Genomic DNA, 16947 nt, shown 5'->3' with positions numbered 1-16947 from the left:
TCACTTTTAAAAATATACATAGAGGGAAATTCATTCTTTTCAGCGCGATGTCCTAGGAAGGCAGGACTGTCAGATGAATGCATGCAATCATGCAGCCATAATCACAGTCAAGACACAGAACACGGCCGTCACCTGCAAAGAGGCCTGGCACTAAGACTCTGGTGATCAACCCCTCCAGGACCCCCAACTCCTGGACCACTGGATCTATCTTCTGTTACTGTAATTCCACTCTTCCTCTAACACGATTAAGTAGACTATTATTCTAGGGGGCCTTGCGAGTCTGGCCTTTTTCACTAAGCAAAGTGTTATCTGAGAGTCAGTCATATGCTGCCACAGGACGGGCACCTCATTCTACTTCATGCTGACTGGTATCTACAGAAGAGCCACAGTTTGTCTCTCCATCTATCAGCTGGAGGGCAGCTGAGCGGTTTCCAGGCTTTGCCAGTTGTGAACAAAGCCACAATGGACACTCAAGGACAAGTTTTTTGTGAACATAAGTTCACTAATACGCTCAGGCTGCCAGAGCAAATACCACAGGCTGGCAAACTCAAACAACAGAAATGTTGACTCGTGGTTCTAGAAGCTGGAAATCCAAGATTAAGTCATCAGCAAGGTGAATTTCTTCTGAGGCCTCTCCCTTGGCTTGAAGACGGCCATCTTCGCCATGTCTTCACACGGCCTCTCTGCCAGGTATGGGGTCTGTGCCCTGTTCTCCTTTTCTTATGGGGACACACGTCATGGTGGATACAGGCCCATCCACAGGACCCCACTTTACCTAGTTACTCCCCTAAACACTCTAATTCCAAGTAGTCAACATTTCGAGCTGCTAAGAATTAGGACTGTAACACATGAATTCTGGGGGGACAAAATTCAGCCCCTAACACTAAGTTCTCATTTTTCTAGGGAAAGAAGGATTGCAGGGCCATAAGATAAATGCAAAAGTCTGTTAAAAAAAAAAAAAAATGGGATGACCACTCCTGTGCACCTTTCTTCCAGGCACCTGTTTCCCTCCAGAATCTGCCTGCTTATGTTCATTCTCCACGCTTCTCAGGCGCCTGTTTGGGTATTCCGTCCAGAATTTATAGTTGCTATCTTCAGGGGAATCAAGTCAGTATGAGCTTACTCAGCCAATACTAGAAGCAATACTCCCTCCTAATATTTCAAAATAAATCTGAAATTTTCCCCAAATTACCCACTACTTACAAGTTTTTTATCTGAAGGTACAATACTATATAAATATATCTAATTTGAAATACATAAACTGAGATAAACAGGTTCCTGTAAGTAAGAGAGGTTCCATCTTCATGTGACTTGTAGAAGGAAACCAAGGTAATTCATATTTCCATGTTTTTTTTTAATGGAAGTTAAGTTGAACATGCAATTAAATCTTTATGTTACCAGAACTAAATTATCCAATGTGTGTGTTAAGAAACCAATTTGCTCCTTTACTTTATGTTTCTTCAGAAATAAAAATCAAAGAAAGTCTAGGTTGGCTGTTTTTCTGCAAGTTATCCTGCCAGGTTGATGACTATTAGGTATTGAGCTTCTTATTGATGACACGACCTGATAGGCTGCCTGAAAAGTCTCTAAGTAAGTTAAAATGCATTTTATCCTACTTAATAAGGGAAAGCTACACCTGTATAACCTACTTTCATTTTAGCTCACTGCAGGAGGGTAATTTATAAAGGACCAATAGCAAAACTGTTACCTGTGAGTTTATTCTACTAAGTATTTGGCTATGGTGATCCATCTCAGAACCACCTCGGATTTTTAAACATCCCGAGGGCAACATCTTCCACGCACCCACTTCCTCATTACCCCTCCTCTAGTACACACAAGATGTGTGATTAAAAAATGAATTCACAATAAGCATGCCATTCAAGAGCACTTGTAGCCTGCTAACATCATCCAGCAAGGTCCCAATAATGCAACGCATGTGCCACCAGGCAGATACCCAAGCTGTTGATTAAATAAACAGACAACCAGATACAAAATTGGGGGGGGGGGGCATTGTGATAACAAGTGCATTCCTAATTAAAACACCAGTGTTTTCATTAATACAGATCTCATCTTGGTACGCTGAATCCTGAAAGTTCAGAGGCCACCTGGGGACACGGCTCCTAACTCCCCATAAAGATCCATTTGAACAACGGCTAGCAGAGGGCATATGAAAAGATGCCTTGAGGGAAGCATGTTGTCCTGGAAGAAATAAGTTGCTGATTCCAGAACGAGATGGGGATTTGAAGGTTTTTTTTCCACGGCTAGAGTTGGGGAAGGACGATCTCCCATCTGGAAGAAAGCACGGCCTCAGAGGGGTCTGAGGATGTGATGAAGAGTTTCCACAATTAAATGAAAGGCAGTGAGGCCAGTAGATTCCATGACTAGTGATATCAACACAGCACAGAGTCCAGTTGGACTCTTTATTGGGACCTTGCTGGATGATGTTAGCAGGCTACAAGTGCTCTTGAATGGCATGCTTATTGTGAATTCATTTTTTAATCACACATCTTGTGTGTCTAGAGGAGGGGTAATGAGGAAGTGGGTACGTGGAAGATGTTGCCCTCGGGATGTTTAAAAATCCGAGGTGGTTCTGAGATGGATCGACATAGCCAAATACTTAGACTCCAATGGACTTAACATGCCTTCAGAGCTGACCAGCTGCTGTCCTCTGCTGGCTGGTCGCACAGCTGTCTCCATACCCCCCACCACACACCCACACACCCACCGTACAGCTCTGTCAATGCCGTGAAAGGCAATGTCACCCAGTAGGAGTTCACCGGATCACATACAGAGCCCTGATTTCCAGCCCTGCCACAGATGTGTTTCTGTATTTATGAGCACAAGCTGACCTCGTCATCAACCTACTTAATTTCCCCAAATCTGATTCTGATTTACGCTCAGTATTGAGCTTCTCTCTATTAAGCCAGCTCTTCCCAACAGAAAGGGCTGCCAACCGAGTCCCTGGAGGATAAATTATCCTGAGGCAGCAATGAATCAGCAGCTCTAGGAGCACGTGCTGGAAGACTCGGCTTCGGTGTGGGAGCGCGACACTCCGCAGTAGGCACAGTCCCTGGCGGGAGGGCCAAGTCTTCATTCTTAGCATAACAAATGAACTTTCAAAACTAAATCCATGTTCAACATACAAGGCTATACCTTTGTGCCTCATTCTCAAGTTGGAGATGATTCACATCCCTTTTCGGTTCCTATGTTTCAATGAATAGTTTATAAACTATTTTGTACAACAAACTCCTATAACTAAGCAAGTACACACATGTTTGAACACACACACACAGTTATTTCATGTGTCACTGTGCCAAAAAGCTCTATTTGAATAGGTAGCTTAAAGTAAGCACGACGGAAAAGTGTTGGATTTAGTATCTTATTACTTTAATCTAATAAAAAAATTTAGGAACATAATTTAACATTATTTCTCAGGAGCAGAGAGTCTCCCATTCCATGAACTTATCAATATTGTACTCCATGGACTTCCCTGGCAGTCCAGTGGTTAAGACACCACACTCTAAATGCAGGGGGCACAGGTTTGATTCCTGGGCTGGGAACTAAGATCCCACAGGCCACACTCTGCTGTTGGTGGTTAGGTGCTCAGTTGTGGCTGACTCCTTTGCAACCCCATGGACTGGAGTCTGCCAGGCTCCTCTGTCCACGGGATTTCCCAGGCAGGAATACTGGAATGGGCTGCCAGTTCCTCCTCCAGGGGATCATCCCAACTTAGGGATTGAAGCCGCATCTCCTGCATTGGCAAGCAGATGCTTTACCACTGAGCCACCAGGGAAGCCCTACGTGGCCCAGGTCCACAGTTAACAGGGGCCCTGGTGGCCGGCTGTCCACCAAATTCTGTCCTCCTCCTGCCAGCTGATCGGAAATAACCTGGACCATCCACCGGGGAGAGAGAAACTTACAGCATGTTTCGTCTCCAGTCTGCCATCATCGCCCCAACTGATACAAGGGCAGAAAGGACTTGTCAGGACCAACATGAAGTTTAGGCTCCTGGTGCAGGGTGGCACTCTGAGCCCACCACGGTCAATAAACAGGAAGCAACTTACACAGCACGTGCAACTCGAGGTGGGGAACATACGTGAGAAAACGAGCAGCAAGAAGCAGGTGTCTTACGTTTCTGAAGCAGAAGGGAGGTGCCTCCTCTGTCCCATGCTGTTTGTGATAGTCCGCCCAGTCGAAGTCCTGGCCAGAGTAACCTGTGTGACAAACACAGATCCAACCCGTCAACTGAGCCGCGTCTTAGACCAAAGAAAAGCGTTGCAGGGCATCAGGGTTAAGGTAGGAAGACGGGCAACTTCAGACCCGCTCAAAATGTGAGGCCCTTTTCTCAAGTGTGACAACATGTCGTAGTTTATGAGGGCCGAATGAAACACTGTAGAAAGTGCAAAGTACTAACTAAATACAGGTAAGGGGCACCATCATTACCATAATTCAGGGCCTGAACCAGGTGAAGGAGGGCATTTGCCCACATCATCACAGGTCGAGAGGTAGATCTGCCTTGGGGAGAGCAGATCAGAGTATCACACAAAACACACGTGCACACAGCATTGTGCACAAAGACATGAACGTGCCTTCGCATCAACTCTGAGTTCCCGTGAGCTTACAACTCAACATCTTCATGGAAACCGTGAGATTTTATTAGAAAACACCACTAGAGAGGAATAACCTTTAAAGAGCAGCAGAAGGTAAGACAAATAGCAAAAGAGTAAGTTGATATTGTAGCAAGAAAGCCTCCACAGATATGGAAAGGGGGAGGAATAAACCTTGCCTTCGAACTGATGAAAAAGGAAGGAAAACGAGGACCCGAGAAGGTGGGCCTCTCTGGGGGGAGTTTTGCGGGCACATCTGAGATGCTGGGGAGTTTGAGAACCAGCTATTCATATGTACTAAATTTAATGTGTTCCTTTATTCATTTCATCTGGGGGTGGGGAGAGCTACAATTATACAATATATATATATAGATCCATCATGACTACCAGGACAATACATATGAGAAGTTTAAAACATAAAACAAGAAATGTTGAGTATATGACTGAACCTAGGTAGGAAAATATCTCTTAATGTGAGTGTCAACTGCATTCCTATAAACACAGGAAGACAACTGGAAAAAAAAAAATACAGCACCAATCAGGATTAACTGAAAGTGTGCAAATGTCCCTATAACCATCATTTTCAGTTCTCTCTTCACTGGTCCAAGTATACATAAAATAAATCTGGAAGGGATTTCTTAAGTATATTCTTAACCCAAGTCTCCTGACTTCTTTGCCCTGTATCATCATCATAAATTCTGCACCTGCAAATTCACTTAACGTGGGGAACTCTGTTACTAAATCCCACAGCTGCAGAGACTACAGAAATTCCCACACTGAAGAAACTCAAGATACTGTTTGCTTCCAACTTACATGTGTACAAGATAGCATACTTTTCATTAAGTAAACTCCAGGTACTCAATTGGTTTAAAGATGAGGGTGAGGATTAACCAAGAAGGCAGCCATCTTCCTGATCCGGGGACTAAGCCTTGACCCTCCCTCCCCACCATTAGTGGCAGAGCCTGTCCCTGCCCACCTTGTTCCTGAGACATCCCCGTAACGAGTGGTAGTTCCTCAAGCAAGAAGACGAGACGTCTCAGAGTCCTAAGATGCCGGGTACTCTGCGGCTAGTTATGAAGATGTTCTGCACGTTCTTCCACATGCCCTCCCCCAAGAGCTGCCCCTCCAGCCAGAGGGTTCTGGTTTCTGGAAGCAACCAAACCAACTTCCTTCTGACTATTCATAAACAAAACAAAATGTGTTTTAAGTAAGGTACTGCGACTTTCTTTACAATCAAGGTAATCTTCCACTTCAAGTACTTTCTCTGGGATTGTTTTGGATCAAATCTTTGCATGAATATGTAAGAATGGAAAAATTTACTAAAAGACACCTAAAAGCCGGTGAGAAGTCACTAAAAGCTGGTGAGACATTCCCTCGCTGAACACTGAATGAAAAGTACTGAACCAGGAAGGAGAACTAGATTAAAACCCAGTTCTAACAGGACTGGAATGAACCAAGGTCAGAGTCAATTAAGTCTTCTGTACCTGACCTTCCCTATCTTCTAATCCACAAAATGAAGAAATGATCGTCAAAGTCTCCTTTGGTGGTGGTTTAGTCATTAAGTCGAGTCCAACTCTTGCAACCCCATAGACTGTAGCCTGCCAGTCACCCCCACCCACTGGATTTTCCCAAGAAGGCTGGAGTGGGTTGCCATTTCTTTCTCCGGGGATCTTCTGAACCCAGGGATTGAACCCGCACCTTCTGCATTGCAGGTGGATCCTTTACTGACTAAGCCTCCAGAGAAGCACTAAGTCTCCTCCAGCTGTAGCATTACCTGCCTCAGAGCCACTATTACCACTTATTACTGCCAAGTAGGATACTCTCCCTTCCCTCTGTGGTGAATTCCCGTCTCTTCCCCTAGAGAAATGTGCAACGGGTTGAAGATAGGTTACATAGCAAGACATTCCCTAGAAGAGCTCTCAACCGGACAGCTGGGGACAAGCTGAGTCCTGCAACAGAAGGGCCCTGTTTGTTTAGGGCCAGGGCAGACTGGCTGTGTTAAAGTCAAGATCTCCTTCTGTTCCATTTCTCTTCCCTGGACCTCTGCTGCATTCTGGGTTAGTTTGTGAGCAAAAGAAAATCTCATCAAGATCGTGGGGTAAAGTGAGAAGGGAGAAATGGCGGGGGGGCGGGGGGGAACTATTATAAATGAATAGCAAAACATTTTCTGAAATAACATCAAATTTAGGTATTCGGTTTGGTTAGTATCTTGTTCAGATAAAACTTTCCAACTTATCAGATCACCTCTATTCCTCGTACAGATAGACTTTTAGCTGGGTGATCTATCACATTCATAACCACCAACCTCTAATGGATTTCAATCCTCCCCATAAACGCTGGACTCACGGTTTCTTAGACCTGCATTCAGTCCTTCTATATCCAGTTGCCAAGACTCTACAGGGAGTGATTTTTATTCTACTAATTTCAGGATATATCCAAGTTTTGCTGGGTACCCGAGCAATAAGCCGCTTTCCTGCCCCCAGAACTCTCTCCTTTCTTTGAACATTTGAACAACTTCAACTTCTCCTCCTCCTCCTCTTTCTCTTAAGAGACCTTCATTCACTGTCTCACTTGAAATTCTTCTCCTTTGGACTGATAATGAGCTCGCTTTGTAAAGCATTTTTGTGACAGCTCAGAAAATAACTGCTACATTAAAAAACAAACTGCTGCGGCTTGTATAATAGAGACAACAGGGGTCAATTATACTCATTAATCAACAAAGACAGAACAAGAAGTACTAAGGCTTAACCGTAGCCAGGAAAGCATGTTTTAAACCCAGGAGGGAGGAAAATAGCAGAGAGGAAAAGAAAATAAAAGGAAATCAAAACCCCCTGGGCTATTAAATTTTGCAATGAGCTGCCATCAGAGACTGTTGAACCTCCATCACCAGGGTTATTTAAGCTTTAATTAGTGTTTATTCTGTATGAAGTTCCAACTGTTACAGGTCCAGAAGGAAACAGGTCGATGACCCATTTCCTTATGATACAAATTAATTGACATAAAACAGCTCCACTTGCAAACATTTACTACTGGCTGTGCAAGTGGACAATTCTTCTGAAATAGAACTTAGCAGTAAAAATGTCCATGAACGTTGACACAACAATTTCATTTCTGGGAATGTAGCCCATAAAAACAAACCCCTTCAAACTTATAAAATGTGATACATGAAGATACAATGGCATTATTAGTGATAATTCTGAGGATTAAAAAAAAAAGATTTTTATATCCAAAAATAGAAAAAATGATTATTCTGAGTTTAGATGAAAAGACTGCTGTAACCATATACAGAGTTATCAAACTGACATTAAAATATGCAAAGAAAAGGACTAGAGGAAATGTAAGAAAAACTTACTAGGAAATATCACAATCATTATCTGAGTGGTAGGACTTCTGGATACTTTTACCTCTTTGCATTTTCTAAGTTTTCACTCATGTTCATGAATTATTTCAATAATAAAAACATGTTGAAGGCATAGCATCTTTGCTCTATTTCAAAAGATAATCAAAGATAATCAATTCAGTAACACAACATGTCAGCCTTCCACTTCTCCTTTACTAACAGAATCCGGACTGTATCCAATTACAAGAGAGTTACCTCTCTCACCACGACCAGGAAGTGAACCGGGACAATCCTGAGGCAATCACGGCAGTTTTCTGTCCCTTGCCAGCCAGGGACTTGGGATGGGGGGAGGGCAAGGCTTTAAAAAAAGATTTCTCTCTCTCTCTCAAAGAATTTTTAAAAAAAGGACCACAGGAGTAAAAGCTCCTATACTGTGTTTTTTTTTTAAAAAAGAGCAATCCCTGCCTTTGAAATCCACCACCTCCCTCCATATTTTTAGTTGACATTCATTTTCACGACCTTTCAAGCTGCCAATCTTGAAAATTTACACATTCATTTCCAATTGAATTAATCTGTTTTTACATTCATAGAATAGCACAGAAAAAGAAAAACAAGGAAAGATGGGGGAGGGAAACAAGTAAGTCCAGTTAGTATAAACACCAGCCTTATCCAAAGTCCTTATCTTTTAGAATAAATGGTGAGAAGTATTTAATGCATGGAAGGTCACAGTGTGACACGCACACTCTAAGTCGGCAGTCAGGCTCAAAGTGTTATTCTGATTCATAAACAATGTTAGGAGATGTAGATATGTCCCCAGAATGGAGTCTGATATCGTATAAATGTCAACTGTCAAAGGCAAAACTAGCTTAAGAATCTTGAAGAACAAAGTAAATTCAGGGAGAAGCGAGCAAGAGGGATGCTTAGCTTGCAACAATCAGGAATGTTTTCAGATGTTAAAAATCCACCCAAAGAGTGGGGAGACCTGGTGGCAACTGGGATGAGCACGGTCATGATGGCACCTAGTCAGACCTTGAGAATATGGAGTGGATTCACTGACAGATCACACAGGGGCGTGAAACAGAAGAGTCAAGGTCGACTGGGTCTTCAATAATATCCACAGGGCTCTATTTCATTGTTTAAAAAGCGGAATCAAATATGGCAAAGTGGTAGCCCTCTTTTCAATCAAGGTGGGAGGTCCATGAGTGTGTTTATTATTTTCTGCCCCCATTGGAATGTCTGAAATAGGAGATGACAGTCAATGTCTGGAAAAGAGAATACCAATTAGGGTTCATCACCATGTGTCTTGATAATCATTGAAAAATACCTTTACTTCTTAAACTGTGTTCTGTGTCTACTAAGATGGACAAATAGGAGAGACGAAGTGCAAAGATAACTGATTTACTTTAGCTTTTGCTTGCACATTTTACAGCAGAAATATACAGGCTTCACATGCTCTGCAAAGATCCCCTGGGGGGTGTGATTCTGTGCCTAACCTTGGATGTTACACACCAAGGAGGTTAATGAAATGATTTAAACACAGCAAGTCACGGTTGATAACCTATATGCATATTTGCCTTCTTGATTTATTTATTTGTTTGATCCCCTTTCCAAGTGGCTATAACACTGAATCGCTATTTGTTGGGTTGCAATGAATGGAGTAAAATCGCCAAGATTCTGTCCTTTGCCTACCAAGAATGCACCTGCTCAGATGGAGACAACACTAAAAAATTTCGATCCATTCTAGCTTACACTATTTATATCTGGAATCTGGCGGCAGATTATTTTAAATAGGAATGGAGTCAAAATAATGTGAGTAGGGACGTATGTTGTCTGCACATCTCCTGTGTCACCAGGTGTCTTGTTTCATCAGCTGTTTCACACTGGGGAATGAGTGCATTACTCTCTTTTGGGATTCAGACCTGTTGTAATTCAATGCAGTGTTTATGGTTCTAACAGAAATCTAAACAATGTAATGCTTTCATGGAAAACATACCTACAAGAAAACATATGAACTCGTTTCAACGTGTTATAAATCTTGGGCTTCCATGGTAAAGAATCAGCGGTAGAGAATCCGACTGCCAATGCAGGAGATGGGAGTTCGATCCCTGGGTCAGGAAGATCCCCTGGAGAAGGAAACAGCAACCCACTCCACTATTCTTGCCTAAGAAATCCCATGGACAGAGGAGCCTGGCGGGCTGCTACAGCCCATGGGGTTGCAAAAGAGCAACTAAACAATGACAACAAAAATAATAAATCCTAGACACTCTCAGAATTCAAGTTAAAGACAACAAACTTCCATACATTATTAGAGCAAAGAAGGGTGCTGGGGAGCATCCAACAGCATGATTGCCAGACCAGGCGCTGATACATAAGGCACGTAACAAGTTATCTCAAGAAACCACTATCAAGACCACCAGCATCTCTCAATTTTAATTCATTTTAATTACAAGAATAAAAATACTTTACTACATATATGACACATGTAAATACATAGTCAATATAGTGTCCCCAACTGGTATTAAATGTTAGTCACTCAGTCGTGTCCGACCTCTTTGCGACCCCATGGACTGTAGCCTGCCAGGCTCCTCTGTCCATGGAAGCCCCAAGTGGTAAGGGAGCTCAATAATTAAAGCTGTATCTTTGTTTTAACTGCAAACACTTGAAACTTTATTCTCTAGAGCTGAAAGTCTCCAAATGCTCTGACACAGAGCATCCAGTCACGGGCGAGTCCCGTTGCGCTTACATGGCTCCGCCCTGCACAAGGCCACCCGATGCCGCGAGGCATTGAGAAAGATGGGCTTACCCAGCCGGGGGAGGACGGCAACAAAGGGTGGTCATACCGAAAACACACTCAACTGGGGGTCTCAAGAAGGGGGTTTTAGGGGAGGAGCCAAGATGGCGGAGGAGTAGGACCGGGAGACCACTTTCTCTCCTACAAATTCATCAAAAGAATAACCGAATGCAGAGCAAACTTCACAAAACAACTTCTGATCGCTAGCTGAGGTCATCAGGCGCCCAGAAAAGCAGACCATTGTCTTCGAAAGGAGGTAGGACAAAATATAAAAGATAAAAAGTGAGACAAAAGAGCTAAGGACGGAGACCCGTCCCGGGAAGGGAGTCTTAGGCGGCCTTGCTTGGGCTAGGGTCCGGGCCTGAGTGCCCTGAGGACAATCGGGGGGAGCTTCTGTGAGGTGCCAACTTGAACTGTGGGAGACCAAAGGAGAGAGAGAAAATTGACCGGCCGGAACACACTGCCGGCCGTTCGCAGAACAAAGGGACGGGGAAAGTCCCAAGAAGAGCTCGCAGGCTGCGGACCGGCCCAGCCCCACCGGAGGCAGGAGGCAGAGGGGAGGGGAAGGTCGCGGCGAGACACAGGGCGCAGGCACCCGACCGGCGCGGGGCGGGGACTGGGGCTGGGGACGCGGAGGGCGGAAGGCGCGCGCACCCGCCTGGCGCCAGCGGAAACTGAGACTGGGTCCGCGGAAGGGAGTGGGTGCGCCACACCTGGGGATAGCGCGCCCACCAAGCCCCTGGCTGCCTGGACCGCTCTGACGGGGAAGGCACAGAGAGCAGGCGCAGCTTTTCCTTCCGCGCTTTTGTGTAACACCCGAGGGCTGGAACCTCGCGCAGCGCGGGGTGCGCTCCATATAGAACAGCCGGGAGCCTGAGCAGCGCAGACGGAGAAAGCAGCGTCAGCCCCTTCCGGCAGCCCCTCCCCGCAGCGTCAGCCCCGCCCCCGCAGGGCCAGCCCCTCCCCGCAGCGTCAGCCCCGCCCCGCAGCGCCAGCCCCGCCCCGCAGCGTCAGCCCCTCCCAGCAGCGCAACGGAACTAGCTACCTGAATAAGAGTCCGCCTCCGGCCGCCTGTGTCAGGGCGGAAATGAGCCTCTGAAGAGACCGGCAAACAGAAGCCAAATAAACAAAGGGAACCGCTTCAGAAGGGACTGGTGCAACAGATTAAAATCCCTGAAGAAAACACCGACTTCACCGGAAGGGCCCTGTAGATATCGAGAAGTGCAAGCTGGAACGAGGAGCTATCTGAAACTGAGCCGAACCCACACTGACCGCAACAGCTCCAGAGAAATTCCTAGACATATTTTTTACTTTTTTTTTTATTTTTCTGTTTTTTCTAAGTAAGGAAAAAAAAAAAAATTTTTTTTTCTTTTTATATTTTTCTTTTTTATTTTTTCTCTTTTATTTTCCTTTAAAATTCCCTATTACTCCCCCATTACTCCTTAACTTTCATTTTCATAGATTTTTACGATTTTTTTTTAATTAGGGAAAAAAAAATTTTTTCTTTCTTGTTTTTTTCTTTTTCTTTTTTTTTCTTCTTTTTTTTCTTTCCTTTTTCTCTTCTATTTTCTATTTTTCTTTTTCTCTTATTTCTTTTAAAGTCCTCTAGTACTCCTCTACTACTCTTCATTTTCATCTTCACTACACTATAACCTTACAAAAAAAAAACAAAAACAGAAGCCCTATCTTTAAACCGAAGATTATTCCCTCCCAATCTTGACTCTCTGTTTTCTACCTCAGAACACCTCTATTTCCTCTTTTCCCCTTCTCTTCCCCATCCAATTCTGTGAATCCTTGTAGGTGTCTGAGATACGAGAACACTCTGGGAACAGACAGCTGCGTAGATCTGTCTCTCTCCTCTTGAGTCCCCCTTTTTCTCCTCCTACTCATCTTTATCTCCCTCCTCCCTTTTCTCCTGTTCATGTAACTCTGTGAACCTCTCTGGGTGTCCCTAGGGGGAGAATCTTTTCGCCATTAACCTAGAAGTTTAATTATCAGTGCTGTATAGTTGGAGAAGTCCTGAGACTACAGGAAGAATAAAACTGAAATCCAGAGGCAGGAAACTTAAGCCCAAAACCTGAGAACACCAGAAAACTCCTGACTACATGGAACTTTAAGTAATAAGTGACCGTCCAAAAGCCTCCATACCTACACTGAAACCAACCACCACCGAAGAGCCAATAAGTTTTAGAGCAAGACATACCACGCAAATTCTCCAGCAACACAGGAACATAGCCCTGAATGTCAACATACAGGCTACCCAAGGTCACACCTAACACATAGACCCAACTCAAAACTCATTACTGGGCACTCCATTGCTCTCCAAAGAGAAGAAATCAAGTTCCACACACCAGTACACTGACGCAAGCTTCCCTAACCAGGAAACCTTGACAAGCCAAACGTCCAACCCCACCCACTGGGTAAATCCTCCACAATAAAAAGGAACCACAGACCTCCAGAATACAGAAAGTCCACTCCAGACACAGCAATCTAAACAAGATGAAAAGGCAAAGAAATACCCAACAGGTAAAGGAACAAGAAAAATGCCCACCAAGTCAAACAAAAGAGGAGGAGATAGGGAATCTACCTGAAAAAGAATTTAGAATAATGATAATAAAAATGATCCAAAATCTTGAAAACAAAATGGAGTTACAGATAAATAGCCTGGAAACAAAGATTGAAAAGATACAAGAATGTTTAATAAAGACCTAGAAGAAATAAAAAAGACTCAATTAAAAATGAATAATGCAATGAATGAGATCAAAAACACTTTGGAGGGAACCAAGAGTAGAATAACGGAGGCAGAAGATAGGATAAGTGAGATAGAAGATAAAATGGAGGAAATAAATGAAGCAGAGAGGAAAAAAGAAAAAAGGATCAAAAGAAATGAGGACAACCTCAGGGACCTCTGGGACACTGTGAAACGCCCCAACATTCGAATCATAGGAGTTCCAGAAGAAGAAGACAAAAAGAAAGGCCATGAGAAAATACTCGAGGAGATAATAGCTGAAAACTTCCCTAAAATGGGGAAGGAAATAGCCACCCAAGTCCAAGAAACCCAGAGAGTCCCAAACAGGATAAACCCAAGGCGAAACACCCCAAGACACATATTAATCAAACTAACAAAGATCAAACACAAAGAACAAATATTAAAAGCAGCAAGGGAAAAACAACAAATAACAAACAAGGGTTCCCATAAGGATAACAGCTGATTAATCATAGAAACCCTCCAGGCCAGAAGGGAATGGCAGGACGTCCTGAAAGTAATGAAAGAGAAAAACCTACAACCTAGATTACTGTATCCAGCAAGGATCTCATTCAGATATGAAGGAGAACTCAAAAGCTTTACAGATAAGCAAAAGCTGAGAGAATTCAGCACTACCAAACCAGCTCTTCAACAAATGCTAAAGGATCTTCTCTAGACAGGAAATGCAGAAAGGTTGTATAAACGGGAACCCAAAACAACAAAGTAAATGGCAACGGGGAACACACCTATCATAAATTACCCTTAATGTAAATGGGTTGATGCCCAACCAAAGACAAAGATTGGCTTGAATGATCAAAAACAAGACCCCTATATATGCTGCTACACGAGACCCACTCAACAAGAAGACACATACAGCTGAAAGTGAAGGGCTGGAAAAAAATATTTCATCAAACGGAGACAAAACCGAAAGCAGGAGTCGCAATACTCATATCAGATAAAATAGACTTTCATAAAAGCTGTGAAAGAGACAAGAGACACTACATAATATCAAAGGATCAATCCAAGAAGAAGAATATAACAAATTATAAATATATATCACCCAACTAGAGCACGCAATATGTACGGCAAACAAACTAACACGTAATGAAAGAGGAATTAATGAACAACAATAAGTGGGAGACTTTAATACCCCACTCACAACTATGGATAGAATCAACTAAACAGAAAATTAACAAGGAAACACAAACTTGAAATGACACAATGGACCAGCTAGACCTAATTGATATCTATAGGACATTTCACCCCAAAACAAGCAACTTCACCTTTTTCTCAAGTGCACACGGAACCTTCTCCAGAATAGATCACATCCTGGGCCATAAATCTAGTCTTGGAAAATTCAAAAAATTGAAATCATTCCAGTCATCTTTTCTGACCACAGTGCAGTAAGATTAGATCTCAATTACAGGAAAAAAATTGTTAAAAATTCAAACACCTGGAGGCTAAATAACACGCTTCTGAATAACCAACAAATCATAGAAGAAATCAAAAAAGAAATCAAAATATGTATAGAAATGAATGAAAATGAAAACACAACAAACCAAAACCTATGGGACACTGTAAAAGCAGTGCTAAGGGGAAGGTTCATAGCATTACAGGCTTACATCAAGAAACAAGAAAAAGCCAAATAAATAACCTAACTCTAGACCTAAAGCAATTAGAGAAGGAAGAAATGAAGAACCCCAGGGTTAGCAGAAGAAAAGAAATCATAAAAATCAGGGCAGAAATAAATGCAAAAGAAACTAAAGAGACCATAGCAAAAATCAACAAAGCTAAAGCTGTTTTTTTGAAAATAATAACAAAATTGACAAACCATTAGCAAGACTCATTAAGAAACAAAGGGAGAAGAACCAAATTAACACAATTAGAAATGAAAATGGAGAGATCACAACAGACAACACTGAAATACAAAGGATCATAAGAGACTACTACCAGCAGCTCTATGCCAATAAAATGGACAACTTGGATGAAATGGACAAATTCTTAGAAAGTATAACTTTCAAAAACTGAACCAGGAAGAAATAGAAGATCTTAACCAGACCTCACAGGCAAGGAAATCGACAGTGTATCAAAATCTTCAGCAAACAAAGCCCAGACGCAGATGGCTTCACAGCTGAATTCTAACCAAAAATTTAGAGAAGAGCTTAACCACTACCTTATCTCAAACCCTTCCAGAAAATTTGCAGAAGAAGGTAAGCTTCCAAACTCATTCTATGAGGCCACCATCACCTAATTCCAAAACCAGACAAAAAAAAAAAAAAAAAAGAAAACTACAGGCCAATATCACTGATGAACATAGATGCAAAAATCCTTAACAAAATTCTAGCAAACAGAATCCAACAACATATTAAAAAAATCATACACCACGACCAAGTGGGCTTTATCCCAGGAATGCAAGGATTCTTCAATATCCGCAAATCAATCAATGTAATACACCACATTAACAAATTGAAAGATAAAAACCATATGATTATCTCAATAGATGCAGAGAAAGCCTTCGACAAAATTCAACACTCATTTATGATTAAAACTCTCCAAAAAGCAGGAATAGAAGGAACATACCTCAACATTATAAAAGCCATATATGACAAACCCACAGCAAGCATCACCCTCAATGGTGAAAAATTGAAAGCATTTCCCCTGAAATCAGGAACAAGACAAGGGTGCCCACTCTCACCACTACTGTTCAACATAGTGTTGGAAGTTTTGGCCACAGCAATCAGAGCAGAAAAAGAAGTAAAAGGAATCCAGATAGGAAAAGAAGAAGTGAAACTCTCACTGTTTGCAGATGACATGATCCTCTACATAGAAAAACCTAAAGACTCTACCCAGAAAATTACTAGAACTAATCAATGAATACAGTACAGTTGCAGGATATAAAATTAACACACAGAAATCCTTGCATTCCTATATAACTAACAATGAGAAAACAGAAAGAGAAATTAAGGAAACAATACCATTCACCATTGCAACAAAAGAATAAAATACTTAGGAGTATATCTACCTAAAGAAACAAAAGACCTATACATAGAAAACTATAAAACACTGATGAAAGAAATCAAAGAGGACACAAACAGATGGAGAAAAATACTGTGTTCATGGATTGGAAGAATCAATATTGTCAAAAATGGCTATTCTACCCAAAGCAATCTATAGATTCAATGCAATCCCTATCAAGCTACCAACGGTATTTTTCACAGAACTAGAACAAATAATTTCACAATTTGTATGGAAATACAAAAACCTCGAATAGCCAAAGCAATCTTGAGAAAGAAGAATGGAACTGGAGGAATCAACCTGCCTGACTTCAGACTCTACTACAAAGCCACAGTCATCAAGACAGTATGGTACTGGCACAAAGACAGAAATATAGATCAATGGAACAGACTAGAAAGCCCAGAGATAAATACACGAACCTATGGACACCTATCTTTGACAAAGGAGG

The 16947-nt window shown here is 42.4% G+C and overlaps 1 protein-coding gene across 7 annotated transcripts in view; it reads right to left on the bottom strand.

The window, feature by feature from the left end:
* The window catches only part of SFMBT2 (Scm like with four mbt domains 2), a 185115-nt gene that overhangs the window by 52722 nt on the left and 115446 nt on the right, over nucleotides 1–16947 (bottom strand). For all 7 annotated transcript variants that reach the window (XM_043478507.1, XM_043478505.1, XM_043478504.1 and 4 more), the window contains one exon: nucleotides 4132–4214. In XM_043478507.1, the coding sequence (XP_043334442.1) occupies nucleotides 4132–4214 (83 nt within the window). The remainder of the gene's footprint in view (nucleotides 1–4131; nucleotides 4215–16947) is intronic.

The sequence above is a fragment of the Cervus canadensis genome, chromosome 10, assembly GCF_019320065.1.
Source record: "Cervus canadensis isolate Bull #8, Minnesota chromosome 10, ASM1932006v1, whole genome shotgun sequence".
Classification (NCBI taxonomy): domain Eukaryota; kingdom Metazoa; phylum Chordata; class Mammalia; order Artiodactyla; family Cervidae; genus Cervus; species Cervus canadensis.
The sequence above is the reverse complement of the archived record's forward strand: the minus strand, read 5'-3'. Positions and strand labels throughout refer to the sequence as shown.